The following is a 19,324-nucleotide window of genomic DNA, read 5'->3' as shown; positions in this document are numbered from 1 at the left end:
ACAGCAGTTGTTTTGAATTCAGACAAAAATCTCCTGCTCACTCACATGACTTTTTTTTTTATTTTTTGGTCTGGAAACGCTACAAGTATTTTAGCTAAATAACAGACCATTTTAAAATAAATACTTCCAGAAGAATAGGAGCAATTGCTTTCCTTGAAGAGTGGTTAGCTTTTAGTTCATAGACATGATTTTTGTTGACTCAGTCTGCATTTGTTTTAAACAGCCACTTTCAGGCCCTGGTGGGTAAAGGTGAGCTAATACTCCTCATGGAAAGTTTTACAAACACACAGTCACCCAAACACAATACGCTTGAGCAGAGGACTCCCACTCCAACAGATGTTCCTCACCAGGAGGAAGGGAGGGAAGTTAGTTTTCCAAATGGAGCAGGATGGTCCACGAAGGGATCGTAACCAGATTCAGAAAAGAGGTTTCCAAATCTAGTTCAACTCAGAAAAATATCATGAGCCTTGCTTCTCTCATACTATGTATGATAATGGTAATCACAGCAGGGACCCAAGGCACAGCACTCATAAACTCATTTGATGCCTAGGTGCCAGTACTTTAGATAATTATTTCATTTCCTCCTCACAGTAACTCTTTGAGGCATATATGATCTCTATTTTAGAGTTGAAGAAAACTAGAATGCAAAAAGGATAAGCAACTTGTCTAAAGTAAGCTGCCAATAACTGACTTCAAGTCCAGGTTTAACTTCAGAGAAGCAAATTGACTTTAATACAGATTCAAGCCAGAAAAAATACAGGCCAATTTTGAAGAAAAACTGCTGCTGCAAGTCCAAATATTAACAAATACTGAAAAGAGCATTTAGACCAATAATGACTTGCCTTAAGAATGGAAAGCTGGCTGGGGTGCGGTGGCTCACGCTTGTAATCCCAGCACTTTGTGAAGCTGAGGTAGGTGGATGACTTGAGGTCAGGAGTTCGAGACCAGCCTGGCAAACATGGAGAAATCCCGTCTCTACTAAAAATACAAAAATTAGCTGGGTGTGGTGGCACACACCTGTTATCCCAGCTACTCAGGAGGCTGAGGCAGGAGAATTACTAGAAACTGGGAGGTGGAGGTTACAGTGAGCCAAGATCACACCATTGTACTCCAGCTTGAGTGACAGAGTGAGACTCTGTCTCAAAAAAAAAAAAAAAAAAGAAAAGAAAAAGAAAAAAAACGGGAAGCTGGTAATACCAGGGTCAAGGAGTAATGGACAAGACAGGTGCTACAATCCTCAACCACAACCCATTCACTATAGTCTTTTTTCTCTCTTTCCTCTTCTCCAGTTTTCCATCTCTTTCTTTTCCCATGTCCTTCGTTTTCTTTTTGTACTGTAGCATAGTGTTGAATACGAACTTTGCAGTCAGATGATCCTGTGTTCAAATCTAGAACTCACATCTTACTGTGTAACTTTGGCAGATCACATAACTTCTCTAAGCCTAAATTTCCTCCACTATAAAAGGGGGATACAATCCTCTATCTTTTAGGGTGTTGAAGAAATTATATGAAATATACATAAAGAAGGCCAGGCGCAGTGGCTCACGCCTGTAATCCCAGCACTTTGGGAGGCCGAGGTGGGCAGATCACGAGGTCAGGAGATTGAGACCATCCTGGCTAACACAGTGAAACCCTGTCTCTACTAAAAATACAACAACAAAAAAATTAGCCGGGCGTGGTGGTGGGCGCCTGTAGTCCCAGCTACTCGGGAGGCTGAGGCAGGAGAATGGTGTGAACCTAGGAGGCAGAGCTTGCAGTGAGCCGAGATTGTACCACTGCACTCCAGCGTGGGCAACAGAGTGAGACTCCGTCTCAACACACACACACACACACACACACACACACACACACACACAAAGAGATGATCAGATCACTGGTAGGCTAAATGGTATTTTTTTTTTTTTTGAGAGTCAGTGAGGTTTAGTGGAAATGACATAAAATTTAGAGTTAAACAGTCTTGAATTTGAATTCTTGCTCCACCACTTACTGGCAAGTCTTATCAACTTTCTGTGCCTGTTGCCTTATCTATAAAATGGAGTAAATAATATAGATCTAATAGAATGTGAATGAAGTGATAAACATTTACAATTGTATCTGGCTACCAATAGGCATTTAAAAAATAAAGCTGCCTCTCAGTAGAACTTGCAGTAGCTGACTTGTCCTCTAGTAGTCCCCAACTGGTGACACCTGATCTATTTACTCAGGCATATCACCACTAAGGACCAAGAAGTGCCAAAGCACTAAGGAATTTTAACTTCGAACCTCTTTTGAGGCTGTAAAGTAATATAAAAAGACAGAGAATGATACAATGCTATGAAAAGACCACCATAAGGAAGTCTGGGTCTATTCCAGCTTGAGCACTAACCACCTGTATAATGCCATAAGTTACATGGCCAGATCTGTAACATATGAGGGTTGGCCTAGATTAGTGGCTAATGTCCGGACTTTTTTTTTTTTTAAGATGGAGTCTCGCTCTGTTGCCCTAGCTAGAATGCAGTGGTACGATCTCGGCTCACTGCAACCACCACTTCCCGGGTTAAAGCAATTCTCCTGCCTCAGCAGCCCGAGTACCTCGGATTACAGGCATGAGCCATCATGCCTGGCTATTTTTTGTATCTTTAATAGAGACAGGGTTTCACCACGTTGGTCAGGCTGGTCTCGAACTCCTGACCTCAGGTGATCCACCTGCCTCGGCCTCCCAAACTGCTAGGATTACAGGTGTGAGCCACTGCATCCAGCCTGGACATGTTTTTTTTATTGGCACAATTGGGGACTGCTACTGGTATTAAGTGGGTAGAGGCCGGGAATGCTGCTAAACATTATACAATGCACAGTACAGACCCCCACAACAAAGAATTATATGGTCAAAATGTCAATAGCGCTGAGATCAACAAACTCTGGCCTAGATGACTAATAAGTTATCTTCAAACTCTAACATACTAAAAGGCTATGACAAGGCAGCACTGATACAGTTTGTGTATCTGTCCCCTCCAAATTTCATGTTAAAATGTGACCCCCGATGCTGGAGGTGGGGCCTGGTGAGAAGTGTTTGGGTCATGGGGACAGATCCCTCATGAGTGGCCTGGTCCCCTCTCCACAGTAATGAGTGTGTTCTCGCTCTATTAGTTCACATCGGAGCTGTTTAAGAGAGTGGCCTCCCTTCCATCTCTCTCATGCGCGTGTGCTTTTTGTCTCCCTCTTACAACTGGATGCTCTCTGAACCCTCAGCAACTGCAGATACTGGCACAATGCTTTCTTACAGCCTGCAGAATTGTGAGCCAAATAAACCTCTTTTCTTTACAAATTACTAAGCCTCAGGTATTCCTTTATAACACCACAAAGTAGATTAACACAAGCACCAACATTGATCAGGTGACGTTCTTATCAACATCTGTCTCTGAATGGCTTCTTAAGATGTTGCTCTAAATCCCCCTAAAGTCAGATATTTAGATACTCCCTCCATATCCACTAAGAGAAATTTAGATATTTCCCTCAGATATTTTGATATCTGAAATCAGTGCCATATTACTGAGCAGTCCTTCCTTTGTAACAAGAAGAAACCTAGGGATGAAAGACACACTGTACTCCAAGCACTTGGTCTCTCATCCTTTACAGTCAGAATCCATGCTTCCAAAGCCATGAGATTCCTTTTGGGAGAGCAGATAATTTAAATAAATATGAATTAAGAAGGTCAGGTGTGGTGGCTCACGCCTGTAATACCCAGTACTTTGGGAGGCCAACACAGGCAGATTGCTTGAGCCCAGGAGTTCGAGACCAGCCTGAGCAACACAGTGAGACCACATCTCTACAAAAACTACAAAACTTAGCCGGCATGGTGGCACACATCTGTACTCCCAGCTACTCAGGAGGCTGAGGTGGGAGGATCACTTAAGTTCGGGAGGTTGAGGCTGCAGTGAGCTGTGACTGTGCCACCCTACTCCAGCCTGAGTGACAGAGTGAGACCCAGTCTCCAAAAAAAAAAAAAAAAAAAAGAATTAAGGTTAGAAGATGTGACACACACAAAGTAAAGATGAATCTTGGCCAGGTGCGATGGCTCATGCCTGTAATCCCAGCACTTTGGGAGGCCAAAGCAGGTGGATCACAAGGTCAGGAGTTCAAAACCAGCCCGGCCAACATGGTAAAACCCCGTCTCCACTAAAAATACAAAAATTAGCTGGGCGTGGTGGCAGGTGCCTATAATCCCAGCTACTCAGGAGGCAGAGGCAGGAGACTCACTTGAAACCAGAAGGCGGAGGTTGCAGTGAGCCGTGATCACACCACTGCACTCCAGCCTAGGCAACAAGAATGAAACTCCATCTTAAAAAAAAAAAAAAAGAATCTCAAATACATCATGCAAAGTGAAAGAAGCCAGATTCAAACAACTACATACTGTTTGATTCCATTTATATGACGTTCTGGAACTGATGAAACTGTAGGGACAGAAAATAGATCAGTAATTGCCAGGGGCTGAGGAAATAGACTATAAAAGAGCATGAAGCAATTTCTGGGATGACAGACTATTTTGTATATTGATTATAGTGTCAGTTACACACATGAAAGTGTTACTGTACACTAAAAAGGTGAATTTGGCCAAGCGTGGTGGCTCATGCCTATAATCGCAACATTTTAGGAGGCCAAGGCGGGAGGATTGCTTGAGTCAAGGAGTTCAAGACCAGCCTGGACAATATAGCAAGACCCTATCTCTATTAAAAATAATAATAATAAATAATTGTTTAAAAAAAAGGTAAATGTTTTACTATACCTAAATTATACTTCAACAGACTGACCCCTCCCCTCAAAATCTGATCACTAATGCTGTGGAGAGCTGGATGTGGTGGCTCACACCTGTAATCCCAGCACTTTGGGAGGCTGAGGTGGACCACTTGAAGTCAGGAGTTCGAGACCAGCCTGGCCAATATGGTGAAACCTCATCTCTACTAAAAATACAAAAATCAGTTGGGCGTGGTGGTGCACGCTTGTAGTCCCAGCTACTCGGGAGGCTGAGGCACAAGAATCACTTGAACCCAGGAGGCAGAGGTTGCAGTGAGCCAAGATTGTGCCACTGCACTCCAGCCTGGGTGACTAAGACTCTATTCCCCACACCCCTCCCAAAAAAAATGCTGTAGAGAGGATAAACTGGATTATATCCAAATTCTTTCCCACCCCAAGTCCTAAGATTGTATGGATTCTACCTTTCCTACCCATGGTGGCCTCAGAGCCATAGTGATTAGGGTTAAATCTGGGCTCCAATTTCTGTGTTAAAGCAAAGAGCCACTCTGCTTGTATCATATAGATATGAGTCCTGCCACCATTCCGGGACCTCTGGCTCCACTCCAGCTTGTGACAGAGGTTCCCTTCCTTCTCTTTCCTATCCTAACTCCTCTTAGGACTGATGAGGGACTCAGACAATTAATAAACAAGCCAAAAGAAACCTCAGGAGACACTGGTTTTATCTCTCTGCACAGGCTTCCTGTCTGGATCTCATTTGATCTTTCCACTAAATTTCAAATCAGGCAAAAGAAAAATCACATTTATGAATCTCCCTCCTCTATGGCCTTTTGGGCTTTCACTAGATTTTTATACAGTTAAGGCACGTAAATGTAAAATATGGGCCTCACAACCAAACTGATACTCAAGCTTATTGATACTAATACACACATACACACACACACAAACATATAAAATTTTAACACATTCACACACCCCTTCCAAGATGACTGATTTATCAAATGTTATACAAAATAGTTAATTATTCTTACATACAGAACAGCCACACATATGCCATGGCCAGGGAGGTCTCAAACAGCTATCAGAATGCTCATACTCTCTGCTAACGGAAAGGCCACTGTCTATGCCACAAATCTAGCCACAACTGTGGACTGTTATAGGAGTCCCATCTTTCTTACTGAAAGTCAGTTACTTTGCTGGTTCTTCTTGGAGGAGCTCAAGGGAATGGTTACAAACACTAGTAACCAGATGCCTCATACACACTTGAGTGCTGAGATTTAAAATCAACGGCTGGCCTGGCGTGGTGACTCATGCTTGTAATCCTAGCACTTTGGGAAGCTGAGGTGGGTGGATCACCTGAGGTCAGGAGTTCGAGACCAGCCTGACCAACATGGAGAAACCTCGTCTCTACTAAAAATACAAAATTAGCCAGGCATGGTGGCGCATGCCTGTAATCCCAGCTACTTGGGAGGCTGAGGCAGGAGAATCACTTGAACCCAGAAGGCAGAAGTTGCAGTGAGCTGAGATGGTGCCATTGCACCCCAGGCTGGGCAACAAGAGCAAAACTCCATCCCCCGCCTAAAAAAATAATAAATAAATAAAAATAAATAAATAAATCAAGGGCCACAAGACAAGCCTAGACCTGCCCCTGTCCTCGTATTCAAAAGGACAGAGAAGACTCAGTGGAGGGCAGGTAATGTCCACACTGCCCTTTTCTACTGAGCATTAACAGCAAACACATTAGGACTACAAAGGTGAGATGCTTATATAACAGAAGAGGCCCACTGTGACAGCAAATCCCACAGTGGTCTAGGGTCGTATTTCTGTGTGTTCCTTTCAGAAGGGAAGAATGGGGTAATTTAGAAATACTTAAATTTAGAAATATCTAAATCAGTGATTTAGAAATATTCAATCATCTTCAGAAGTCTACAACAGCAAAAAATCAGTCCTATCTCCTCTGAGTCACTCGGACTTGATAATGTTGTTCCTTTGACATAATTATTAAAAGCTTTATAGCTGGGTGCAGTGACTCATGCCTATAATTCCAGCACTTTGGGAGGCTGAGGTGGGATAATTGCTTGAGCCAAGGAGTTCAAGACCAGCCTGGGCAACATGATGAAAACCTGTCTCTACAAAAAATACAAAAATTAGCTGGGCATAGGGGCACACACCTGTAGTCCCAGCTACTGAGGAGGCTGTGGTGGGAAGATCTCTTTCAGCCCAGAAGGCAGAGGCTGACGTGAGCTGAGATTATGCTGCATTCCAGCCTGGGCAACAGAGCAAGATCATCTCCCCCACCCACCGCCCCCAAAAAAAAGTTTTACAAGAGACTGAAATACTTGTCAGAAAACATACTTCGGCTTTTTATTCAAAGTTATATAGAATCCTAGGCAATGATAATCCAGGCTCCCCCAAAATATTTATATTTCCAATAGTATTTCCCAAGGATATATTCCCATAGTCTTTTCTTTCATATGTGATATGATGATAATGAACCATGAAAGGCCAAGTAAATGGCTTTCCCAATTTTAGGTTTGGACTTTTGCAAAGCACCCTGATAGCTGCTGGGGCAAGGGCTACCATCTGTGGCCACCGAAGCGAATGCAGCAAGGCTTACTGGCCGTGATGTGGACTGGGTACGTGGCTTTTAACAGTGCTCAAACCCAAATAACACTGCCGCTTCAGAGAAACAGAGAGGTCCTGTAGACCCACTGGCCAGACCTGCTGCTGCCCTGGAAACTTGAAAGAGAGCTAAGCAGAACCACAGGACACATGACAGGTGACCAACAGGCTCAGCTGGCAAAGCTCTGGCTGCTCAAACAGCAGATCGATAGACTCACCTGCCTCCTACCTACCTTGCAGGCTGGCTTACTAGCTGTCTAGCCCTTTCCCACTCTGCCTAGGAGGACAAGTACAAGCTTAAGGTTCAAAGAAGATACTAGCCTCTATAATTCCCTTGTGCTGCACATAATACACGGCCGTTCACCTATCATAGGAGCAGGACACTACCTGAACTAACTTACAGCCCCCTGAATCATGAGGAGGCTCAAACTTAAATGGACACTAACCAACTTAGATGTCCTGGGCAAGCAGTCTTTTCCCACCTTCTTTGTTCTTTCTGGAAGTGATAACTCTCACTACCATTTCTCAGACCAAAACATCATTAGTTTCAGACCAAAGTATCATAAGAAATAGCCAGGACTCAGATTTCATGTAAATTTCCCAATGAATATCCAGTTATGTAGAAATGAGGAATACACAATAAGATTACATTTGAAATAAGCTTCTTTTGTTAATGTTACCATGAAAATGATTCCTTGAAAAGGCCACTGGTTTCTTGATGTATTGAAGTTTCTTCCTTTTGAAAATTTGTTGGTTATTTTGACATTTTCTTAAAGTACCAATTAGAGTACTTCCAATCTGTACAATTGTGCTATAATAACCTTGAGAAGTATCTTTATAATAAACATCTTAAACATTATACACAAAAAAAGAACTGAAGAGAGTGAAAGAAAAATGATAAATGATATTACCACATCTTGAGATGCATACTGGGGATCCTCTGGGTTGACTGACCAGTAGCAGTAATCAAAGCCAAACGCCATAACCTTCTCCCGGGAGTCCCCAAAGCCATCTGGTCGACTGTCCACCTAAAATCAAACATAGGATCCAGTGTCTTTCTATCATAATATTAGAATTTGGCCAGTGGCACTTGATCACCCTCTACCATAGCTAGAGAGACTTGGACTGGTCATGAGACTGTTTATATTATCTTCCTGAAAAAGAAAAGGTAAACTTTGTCTCCATCTTATTAGATACAAATAAAACACAGAGAACTAAATTTGTCTGTCATCCTATCATATATCTGCCTACATAAGAACCAACTATATGAGACATGGTAAAGCTTGGGAGAGAAAGCCTCTCCCGCTCTGGGCATCTTCTTATCACTACAGGTTGAATGTCCCTTCTTTGAAATGCTCGGGACCAGAAGCGTTTTGGATTTTTTTGGATTTCAGAGTTTTTTGGATTTCTGAATATTTATATATACATAATGAGATATCTGGGGGATGAATCCAAGTCTAAACATGAAATCCTTTTATGTTTCATATACACTTTATAAACATAGCTTGAAGATAAATTTATACATTTTTGTGCATAGAACAGTTTTGTGCATAAAATAATTTTGTGCATAAAACAGTTTTGGCTGCAACCCATCACATGAAACCAGCTGTGAAACTTTCCACTCGTGGCGTCATGTCAGCATTCAAAAAGCTTCAGATTTTGAAGGATTTCAGATTTCAAATTTTCAAATTAAGATGCTCAACCTATATTCTTTTCTAAGTATTTCTGCAGAGGATCCTGGAGTGTGTGAGTAGTGTGGCCATGGTGCCTGACGGGCTCCATCAACCTGGGGCTTTCACTGAGATTCCTGGAATATTCAACCCCAATTAGACACCACATTGGACAGAAGAGCCAGAAGCAATCTAGCTGCTCAAGGTAGATGAGAGTAGAGCCAGAGTTTGGCCTTGCACTGACCTCCAAGTACTGGAGAGAATGGCGTTCTTCACCAAAATGCCTTATTTTATACACTCTGGATGGGGAAAGACAACCCTGACACCAGCCATCACAAATGACAGAAGAATGAGGCCGCCAGAATGATTAAGAGATTCTACATGGATAACTGACCTCAGGGAAGTAAGCAGCCAGGGAGGTGTGCAGAAGGCAGATTCAAGTTTGACTGATTCTTAGAAACAAAAACATGAGATCTTAGAACAAAGCAGCTGAAGTGATTAGGCAACAGAGATATAAATAAGAGACAGCAAAGAATAAAAGGTCCTTTGTCCCTGGGGAGCCCTGTTGAAAGTCTGGTAGGTCCCCATTGTTTTTTAGCAGAGAACTACTGACAAGAGGAAACAGATCACATCACAGGAGTAACAAGAGAGCAGGCATGACTGTGAAGACTGGGGTCCAAATAACTCTCACTTTTGCCAGTTTCCTCAGCTCTCAGGAATGCTGAGCGCCACCTGCAAGCTGACTATAGCAATAGTCACATGGTCAGCTTCCCCAGTCTCTCTCCACTCCTCAAGGCCCAGAAAGAAAGAAACCTCTCCATCTTCTGTTTGCCTAGTAAATGGAGGAACAGGGTGGAGAAAATTAGGCCGAAGGGAGACTGAGGGGTATGGAAGGAAGTTCCAAGTGTCTGTCCAGTCATGACTCAAAGTTCACTGAGATCTGTGAAACAGAATTTGTAACAAAACCCAGGTTAGTGACTGACTCCCTTCTGGGATCTGAAAGATGTTGCTTGGATCTCAGTATAGCTAAAATAAACCCTGCATTACCAGGTGCATACTAAAATCCCTAATAATGTCTCTAGATAAAGTGGTATCAACTGAAAAGATTAGCACAAAGTTTAACTGGTCAGGTGAGTTAAATAGCATATGGATTGCCTACAGCATGATTTAACTATTGCCCCCAAAACATCCCGAGTTTACTTTCAAAACATCTACCAACTAATTTCCCAAACAGTTGCACCCTATTTGATAAAACTTTGGCTGCAGCAGCCAAATGCCCTGCACTTCCGTCTTGATTTTATTTATTTATTTAATTTATTTTGAGACACAGTCTCGCTCTGTCACCCAGGCTGGAGTTCAGTGGCGTGATCTCAGCTCACTGCAAGCTCCGCCTCCCGGGTTCATGCCATTCTCCTGTCTCAGCCTCCCGAGTAGTTGGGACTACAGGCGTGCACCACCACGCCTGGCTAATTTTTTGTATTTTTAGTAGAGACGGGGTTTCTCCATGTTAGCCAGGATGGTCTCGATCTCCTGACCTCGTGATCTGCCCGCCTCGGCCTCCCAAAGTTCTGGGATTACAGGCGTGAGCCACTGCGCCCGGCCACCTTCTTGATTTCTTAATTTGCTTTATGATTGGCACAAGCTCTTCCCACTATTCCCCTTATATACCCTTCCCTCCCCAACTCTCAACACATTCACATATACACCTTCAGCCTGGAAGCCCCTGTAGCAATATTAGCTCCTCAGTGGAAAGAAAATGAAAAACAATTTCAGGCTTACCTTTAAATTCCTGATTTTCGCCACTTTGCCATCAACTTCCACAATAATTCTTCCCCCTTCTTTGGTCTCCCTAGAAACAAGACCCAAACTCAGAAGAAATGTTGCTTTTCTTTTTAAATCAAGAAAAAAGAAGCTGAAACCAGTGCTAGTGGGACAAAATATTTCCCTACTGCTGTACCCTTAAGAGAAGTGTCTGTCTCCATAAATGGCTGTAAGTGTCACGTCAAGCAATCCCCTAGCTGGCAGGCTTCCCTGGATCTTTACAATTTGGCTCTGGAACAGCTCACATTCACATTTAGTACCTTCTAGGTGTGAGGCACTGTATTAGGTGCACTACATATTGTTCTTCATCTTATGCTATCCTCCTACATACCCTCCTGACATAGTCTGCTAACATATCATTTTTACAGGCAGAGGACTAAAGCTGAGAGAAATTATGTAACTTGTCCAAGGTCACACAGCTATCAGTGGCAGAGCTAGGATTTAAACTCATATTTGTCTGACCACGAAGCCTAGGCTCTGAATTATACCTTAAAGTCAGGCTTAGAAACCCTAGAGAGTGCAGGGAGCAGTGGCTTGCACATATAATCCCAACTACTTGCAAGACTGAGAGGCAGGAGGATTGCTTGAGCCCAGGAGTTCAAGGGTGCAGCAAGCTATGATCACGATACTGCACCCCAGCCTGAGTGACAGAGCAAGAGCTCATCTCTCAAAAGAAACTCCAGAGAGCATCCTTGGCCCAGCATATAACACAGCATCATCTCTCATTTTCCGTAGCATTTTGAGCATGGATATTGACAAAAAAAAAAAAAAAAAAGTATTGGAATCCTCTCTGCTGAGACCCTGAGAATATATTTCTCAAATTCTTTCCTTATATCTTCTTAAATTAGAAGGAGGGCCAAGATCCTCAAGAATCTTCCTATGTTGCAGTTATCTGGTAATACTGCTAACAACTAAACAATCTCTACATTCACTTTAATGGGCTTAATCCAGATGACCCACACACACATCTGATGCCTATCTTTTTTCATAATATAAAAAGTCACAGCTAAAGTACTCATGACCAAAATGTTAACAGATGAGAATTAATTAGTACATCCTCCTTACTAATATATATTATATATAATCCTCCTTACCAAATATAATTGATCCAATATCAATTATATTTAATTGATAATGAAAGTTATCAATTAAATTACTCCTAGCCTAGAACCTGAAAGTTGAGACAATACCTTCAGTCTTATTTTTTATCCTTCCTCAGGCTTCCCAGGCTGTGACCTAGAGAACTAGGGGTAGGAGAAGCACAGTGAGACAGGGGTTTTTAGATTTAATTTTATTTACTTATTTATTTAGAGACAGGATCTCACTCTGTTGCCCAGGCTGGAGTGCAGTGGTGCAATCATAGCTCACTGCAGCCTCAATCTCCTGGGCGTAAGCATTTCTTCCACCTCAACTTCCCAAGTAGCCAGGATTACAAGCACATGCCACCATGCCCAGCTAATTTTTATTTTTTTATTTTTTGTTGACAGAGATTGGTATTGAACTCCTGGGTTCAGGCGATTCTCCTGCCTCAGTCTCCCAAAGTGCTGGGATTACAGGCGTAAGAAACAGTGCCTGACCCCTTGTAAAACTTTTAAAAACCAGACAGCCAAGCACAGGGGTCTGAGCAATAAAAATTGTTGTATTGTTTTATCAAATGTTCATAAAAATCATTGAAGTAGTTATCCCTATTTACAGACTTAAACAAAAACAAAAAAAGTTATATAGGCTTCCTGTCATCGTCGTCGCCGCCGCTGCTGAGGCTGGAAGATCGAGAGGCAGGGGTGTAGCGGGACAAGGGAACCAGAGGAAGCGAGCGAGGAGCGCGCAGAGCACGCTTTTCCGCCCGCCCGAGGGGCCGGAGCAGACCGGCCCGGCGCCGCCGCCTACCCGCCACACAAAGCCCAGAGCCCGCGCCCACAGCCATGTCCTCCTCCGCCGGCAGCGGCCATCCGCCCAGCCAGAGCCGCGCCTTCCCCACCCACACCGTGGTCATCAGCTACGCCGCGCAGCTACCTCATGACCACTGCACGACGCCCGAGGGGACGCTCTTCTCCACCACACCAGGAGGAACTCGAATCATTTATGATAGAAAGTTTCTGTTGGATCTTCGCAGTTCTCCTACGGCTAGGACCCCACCCTGCCATCTGCCCAATATCCCAGGAGTCACTAGCCCTGGCACCTTAAGTGAAGACTCCAAAGTAGAAGTCAGTAATTTGAACAACCCTGACAAGAAACATGCAGTTGGGGGTGGTGCCAGTTGGAGATGGACATCTGACTCTCCTGCAAGGATTAGAAGAAAAGCAGCAACAGGGACACCTGAATGCACCTGATTTGGCCAATAGGATCAACAGTGAAAAGACCGAAGAGGCAATACCAGCAGTCCCCATTACATTCTCCACCTCCCACTCCTCCTCTGGGTGCCAAATGATGATAGGAAGATAAGCTTCATCTGACCATTTCTTCTCCCTGTCTCCTGTTCCCCTTCCCAGTTAAACAAGTTAGATTGAAGGCCCTTGGTGTATTTTCTGTAGAGCTAAGCATCCCTTAGAGGAAAACAGTTAAACTCTGGCTTTCCTAGTTTTCTTTTTTTTTTTTTTTTTAGACGAAGTCTTGCCCTGTCTCCCAGGCTGGAGTGCAGTGGCATGATCTCGGCTCACTGCAACCTCCGCCTCCCCAGGTTCAAGCGATTCTCCTGCCTCAGCCTTCCGAGTAGCTGGGACTACAGGTGTGTGCCATTACACCGGGCTAACTTTTTGTATTTCTAGTAGAGACGGGGTTTCACCATATTGGCCAGGCTGGTCTCGAACTCCTGACCTTGTGATCTGCCTGCCTTGGCCTCCCAAAGTGCTGGGATTACAGGCGTGAGCCACCGTGCCCGGCCTCCTAGGCTCTCCTTTATTGAGTCACCCTCATACCCCGCAATTTTGTCCCAAACCCAATATCAACCTACAACTGCCTGGCGTGTTGTTGTTGTGCTTGGGAAGAAATGGGGAAGTCTGGGGAAAGGATACAGAGGCTTGGTGGGCCTAACACCATTCATGTTCCTTACCCTCTGCCTCTCCTCCCTGTATCCCACCTATGGTTCAGTGCTGCAAGATTCTGGACTTGGGTCTTTAAAACCAGCAGGGGGAAATGATAAGAAGAGAGCTGCTTTTCCTTTTTACCTTCAGGTATTTGTCCCTTGGGACAGAGCACAGTTCGTACAACTCTGGTAGCATTACCCTGGGACACTGTTTTGAGGTCCACTTCCCTTCTTTCCTCTGGGAGGAATGTCTTCTGTCTTTGGTATTACAGTTCATCTTCCCATTCTTTTACTTAGCACATTTGTGCAGTCATTTTTAACTCCGTACATCAGAAGAGAGCCCTTGGTAACCAGTCTTGCTCTTCTTCTGCCATTCCTCCCTGCCTGCATCTTGTTGCTGGCAGAGTCCTCTTGTACTTCAAGAAAGCCAAGTGATTTTGTCGGCTCCTAGAGCAGGTCCATAGCAAGTAATAGAGGCACTTTGGCCTCCACTTGGTGGGTAAGGCCTGATCATAGTATCGTGTCAGATAATGCCTAAGAATGACCTCTGAAGAGCATTGACCCATTTGAGTACCCAGTCTCAGTAGTCATTTTTAAGTCCAGTTAGCATTGTGATAGCTGTTCTCAGATTGCAGTTCCTTATGTTTTGAGTTTGAAGTCGATTTTCAGAATGTTCTTAGAAAATAACTGCATTTTTTTCCCTTTGTGGATCTGCTTTGTTTGGCTGCTGAGATAGATAAGCATGGACTTAAAAAATGTGTTCCTCCCAGTTTTCTTGCCTTTCCTATCATACTCTGAATTTCCCTCCCTACCTCCCTCTCTCCTTCCTTTCCTTCCTTTTTCTCTACCTGGCCATTTTTCAAATTTACATCAAAGATACCTCAAGTGTTAGCATCTGAGAATATCTGTCACTCCTCTTATCTGAGAAGTGACCTTTTATTTTTAAGATGACTACAGACCTATTTTTAAATATGTTTTCAGTACCATTTTGAACAGCAACTTTCTAATTAAACATCTTCCAGTGTTAGGAAGGTGAGAAATGTTCATAGGCAAGTCTGCTGTTCTATGTCACCATCTTTTGTCTCTCCTCATCCCTCAGAAGCTCTTTCCTTTCCCCTCCAGTTTTGGGTGTGCATGTTTGGAGTTCATAGTGGGTGGTTTGTAAAACTGGACCATTCTGCCTTGTTATGGGTTGTTCGTGAAAGACTCATTCTTTTCTCTGACCCTTTAGCTTTTGCATTCCCACCTACCTCTCCTGGGACTATTGACAGGCACAACAATCCCAGGAGAATGACTCCCCTCATAGAAAGACTAAAGCATCCATCCCCTCATAGTTAAGTAGCCACTGGTGTCCTGGGAATTTCTGGTTGGATTTGGTGTCCTGAACTTTCTTAGAAATCAGATCCCAGGGTGAGAGTCACAGGCCGTTTGGCCACAAAAGAAACCTGTTTGTTTTCCTTTTGAACTATGAAAAGACCCTGTTTGTGAACACATTTTAGAAAGAAGAGAGGATGTCTGCAGAACTTTGTTCTGTTTTCTGCTACAAAAATGTGAATAGTTCAGAGTGAAAACCTTTTGTGATGGCTGTCTCTCAGGAACAAGCTGGATTGCCAATGTTTTGGGGATGCTTTGAGTCTCAAAAATTGATAATCAGAAAAGTATCTTTTGTTTAATGTATCCCTGTTCTGATTTTAATTAAACTCCAAATCTCATTTTACATATTCTTCGAAAAACTTTTTTTAAAAAAAGCTATACAGTGGGTTAAGAGTAAGTTTTGAAGGGCAAATAGTCTTCTAGAGCCTACAGTATTGGCAGATCAGATATGTTCTCACAACGGTTAACTGAGGGTAGACAAGGGGCAGCAATTTCATAATGAGGTATGGAATTTCTGATTATGGGAAACTGTGAGGTAGAGAGGAGGACATCAAAACCATTTCCTATACAGCAGTATCATTTTATTGAGGGTCAGGCTGGGTGTGGTGGCTCATGCCTGTAATCTTAGCACTTTGGGAGGCCATGGCGGGCATATCACCTGAGGTCAGGAGTTCGAGACCAGCCTGGCCAACATGGTGAAACCCTCTCTCTACTAAAAATACAAAAATTAGCTAGGCATGGTGGCAGACGCCTGTAATCCCAGTTACTCAGGAGACTGGGACAGGAGAATCGCTTGAACCCAGGAGGCGGAGGTTCCAGTGAGCTGAGATCGTGCCACTGCACTCCAGCCTGGGTGACAGAGTGAGACTCCATCACCAAAAAAAAAAAAAAAAAAGAAAGAAAAGAAAAAATTGAGGGTCAACTCTAGTCCTACTGAATAAATGCGCACTTGAGACACAAGTGCAACTTTTCTGTAATCTCAGAAAGAGCAGTAGGTCTAATGAATCAAATCTTGGCTCTAACTACTTTTAGAACTTAAGCCAAACCATTCTGTCATCTGGAAAAATAAAAAATAGAAGCTTGGGCCAGATTGTCTGTAAGATTTCTTCCCAAGCACATCAGATCCAATGACTTTGTCAACTGAGTGTGTGCCAATGACTTATTTGAAGGTTGGAACAAACCATATAATCACGAGATTCCCCACATTCAGATAAGCCTCAATGAAGACCGTATAACACACTCTGAAGAATAGCTGCCATCTCTGCAGGATTCTGTGAGAAGAGGGAAGTGATCTGGACCTCTTGGCTAGGGCCACACTGGGTTTATCTGTATCTGCTCCTGAATCTTCAGCCTGCTACAATCTGTTCACACCTGGGTATCTACAGTCTTGACATCCTACCACTTGCTGCTCAAGGCTCTTAACTTGAGCTAAAGTAAATAAATTGTGCTTTTCTTTTTCACTTCAGTTTTGTTTGATATGTTATTCTCTACTGCGGCTGCAAGTAAACCAATTTCAGCATCATTTTCTTAATCTAATTCATGCTATTATAAATTCCTAGTGTTCAGCTGGGCACGATGGCTCACACCTGTAATCTCAGCACTTTGGGAGGCCTCAGGTGGGTGGATCACGAGGTCAGGAGATTGAGACCATCCTGCCTAACATGGTGAAACCCCATCTCTACTAAAAATACAAAAAATTAGCAGGGCGTGGGGGCAGGCGCCTATAGTCCCCGCTATTCAGGAGGCTGAGGCAGGAGAATGGCGTGAATACGGGAGGCGGAGCTTGCAGTGAGTTGAGATCGTCCACTGTACTCTAGCCTGGGCAACAGAGCCAGACTCTGTCTCAAAAAAATAAAATAAAATAAAATAAATAAAAATTAAAAAATAAATTCCTAGTGTCCAAGGAACTGAGAAGTTACTGTTAGGAGTGGTCAATATTGTTATCTTGAAAACCCTAAAAGAACAGTTTTACAAATACAGAATATACCAGAGGCTACCTCCAGAGTAGCATCTGCACATATGAAAAATCCCCCAGCCCTGAGCTACCACATCCACTTATGAAGAAGCCAGGTGTCCCACGCCATTTACCAATCAAAACGCAGCAGTTCAGGCTTTCCCTCTTTCTTCAGTGTACCTCTTTTGCCCTCTTCCTATTCTCTTTTTCTTTCTTTCCATTTCATTGCTCTTCTCGTTAGTCTGTCAATTACAAGACTTTTCAAAGACAATCATTTCCATATGAGGACGAACATAATCCTCACTAGTACCAAATTGTATTATGGGAGACAATGCCTATCTTAATCCTTCTGCCCAACTATCAAACTATCTTACGTCGTAGAGATTTTTAAACTTGCCAAATAATTCCAACATGTGCCTTCTGGTCCCCCAAAGGACACTCTGCCAGATTTACCTCCCATCACTCACTGCTCTCCACACCAACCACCCCTTCCCCATCAAAACTTAACCTCTAGTTAGTCCCTCACAGTCTAAGTCCTTTGCTCTTGGCGGTCTTACTACATAGATGGCTCTTTACACTCTCTCCACCTGTCAACAAACTCTACTTGATCTTTAAAAAACACTTCATCTGGTGACAAAGAGAAAAAAGTTCGTGGCTGTACACTGGATGTCTCAAGGGCTGAGATGAGAGGTGCGCGACCAAAATAAGCCACGAGGAAACGGGCACTGAGGGCTCTGACAGAAGGAAGGGGTTGGAACAACTTCCCCTACTTAACAGTTCCGTCCTGGATTAAGTCAGCTGTCGAGCACAGAAAGAAACCGTGACCTGTGTGGGCCTCAATTTCCCCCTCACGCCTTCACATTCTGCTTTCTCCACATCTTCGCAGAGAAACCCTTGCACACCCAGGAATACACAACATTCAGCCTCAGTCCTCATGGGTACACCCAAGCCCCCCAAAAGAGAGAGGAGAATGCTCATCCCTCTCCCAGCCTTTCTCAAAGGCCCAACCCGATGCCGCGAGCCTCGAGCCGCCGTCCCTCGAAACTCCTGCTGGCAGGACGCCAGCGACGCTCACCCAGGGCAGCCCTCCCGCGGCCGTCCGAGAACCGCTATCCCCAGGACACAACGCGAAAGCTCGACTGAGGTCCCGTCCCGACAGGCCTCTGTGGGTTCCGGACCCCGACCCCCCGGGTCACTTTGTCACCGGTTTCTGCGCGCCAGAATCTCTGGAGCGGGAGACGCTGACCTCCAGCTCTTCTCAGCTCCTGCGAAGCCTCAGGCGCCCCCTCCCGCCCAAACTCACCTCTTGCTGAGCGGCCGGACCCGCACGGCGACCCGCACGTTCGCCATCCGTCTGCCACAAACCAAGTCCAGCAAGTCAGCTCCGCGGCAGCATCCCAGGCCCCCGCCCTAAGCCCAGCCCCAGCCCCAACCCCAACCCAGCCCCGCCCGCCCCACGCGCCTCTGGGGACGCCCCCGCGCGGACGGGAGCTGCCGCCCGAGCGGGGCGGTGCCTGCCTAGCTTCGGCCAATCCTGAGCCCGGTGGGCGGGAGAACTCCCGGCCCCGCCTCCCCTCAATCCTCCCTAAAGTCTCCCGACGCGCCCCCGCCCAAGCACGCGCAGCAGCCGGAGCTGGCAGGTTCCTTCTGAGACTGGGTCATTCCTTAGCGTGGTGGGCGGGAGGATGCCAGCGCTCGCTCCGCCTCACTCCACCCGAAGCCTCCCGGGTCGCCCCCGCCCAAGCACGCGCTGCATCCAGAGCCGCGTGGTGCCGGCCTAGCCTTGGCTAGTCGATGGGTGGGAGGACGCCCGGGCTCGCCTCGCCTCGCTACGACCCACGGCCTCCTGGGACGCCCCCACCCTTGCGCGTGCCGCGCCGGGCCCATCAGTGCTGGCCCAGCTTCAGCCAATCCTGAGCCGAGTGGGCCGCGAGGACGCAGTGCCAAGTCTGTTGTTCCCGGCTCCGCTTACCCTGAAATAGTTTTTGTTCTTTGACTCGGTGTCCGTGCTATGTAAAGTCAAGTAAATCAATTAAGTTTTGTTCTGAAAGTTTGTAAAGTAATTTGCTAAATACTTTTATTTTCTGCGTTCGCTTGAACTGTCAATTCTGTGGTTAAATTTTCGAGGCAGGC

At 44.8% G+C, this 19,324-nt stretch overlaps 1 protein-coding gene and 1 pseudogene across 13 annotated transcripts in view; one reads left to right on the top strand and one right to left on the bottom strand.

Moving 5' to 3' along the window:
• The window catches only part of STARD9 (StAR related lipid transfer domain containing 9), a 153,757-nt gene extending 135,100 nt beyond the window's left edge, over nucleotides 1–18,657 (bottom strand). For 9 of the 13 annotated variants that reach the window (XR_012414835.1, XR_012414836.1, XM_015452713.4 and 6 more), the window contains exons 1-3: nucleotides 18,495–18,657; nucleotides 10,800–10,869; nucleotides 8,262–8,378 (exon numbers count right to left, since the gene is read on the bottom strand). Coding sequence is in view for 8 of the 13 variants with exons in the window: in XM_015452713.4 (XP_015308199.3) it covers nucleotides 8,262–8,378; nucleotides 10,800–10,869; nucleotides 18,495–18,541 (234 nt within the window). In the remaining 5 variants the exon portion in view is untranslated. Of the gene's footprint in view, nucleotides 1–4,390; nucleotides 4,431–8,261; nucleotides 8,379–10,799; nucleotides 10,870–18,494 lie in introns of those variants that run through there. The other 4 variants (XM_065547831.2, XM_065547830.2, XM_073995625.1 and 1 more) reach the window with 4 other exon arrangements.
• Nucleotides 12,653–13,278, top strand: LOC135971786 (eukaryotic translation initiation factor 4E-binding protein 2 pseudogene; annotated as a pseudogene).
• Nucleotides 18,658–19,324: the final 667 nt, after the last annotated feature.

This window comes from Macaca fascicularis, chromosome 7 (assembly GCF_037993035.2).
Source record: "Macaca fascicularis isolate 582-1 chromosome 7, T2T-MFA8v1.1".
NCBI lineage: Eukaryota > Metazoa > Chordata > Mammalia > Primates > Cercopithecidae > Macaca > Macaca fascicularis.
The sequence above is the reverse complement of the archived record's forward strand: the minus strand, read 5'-3'. Positions and strand labels throughout refer to the sequence as shown.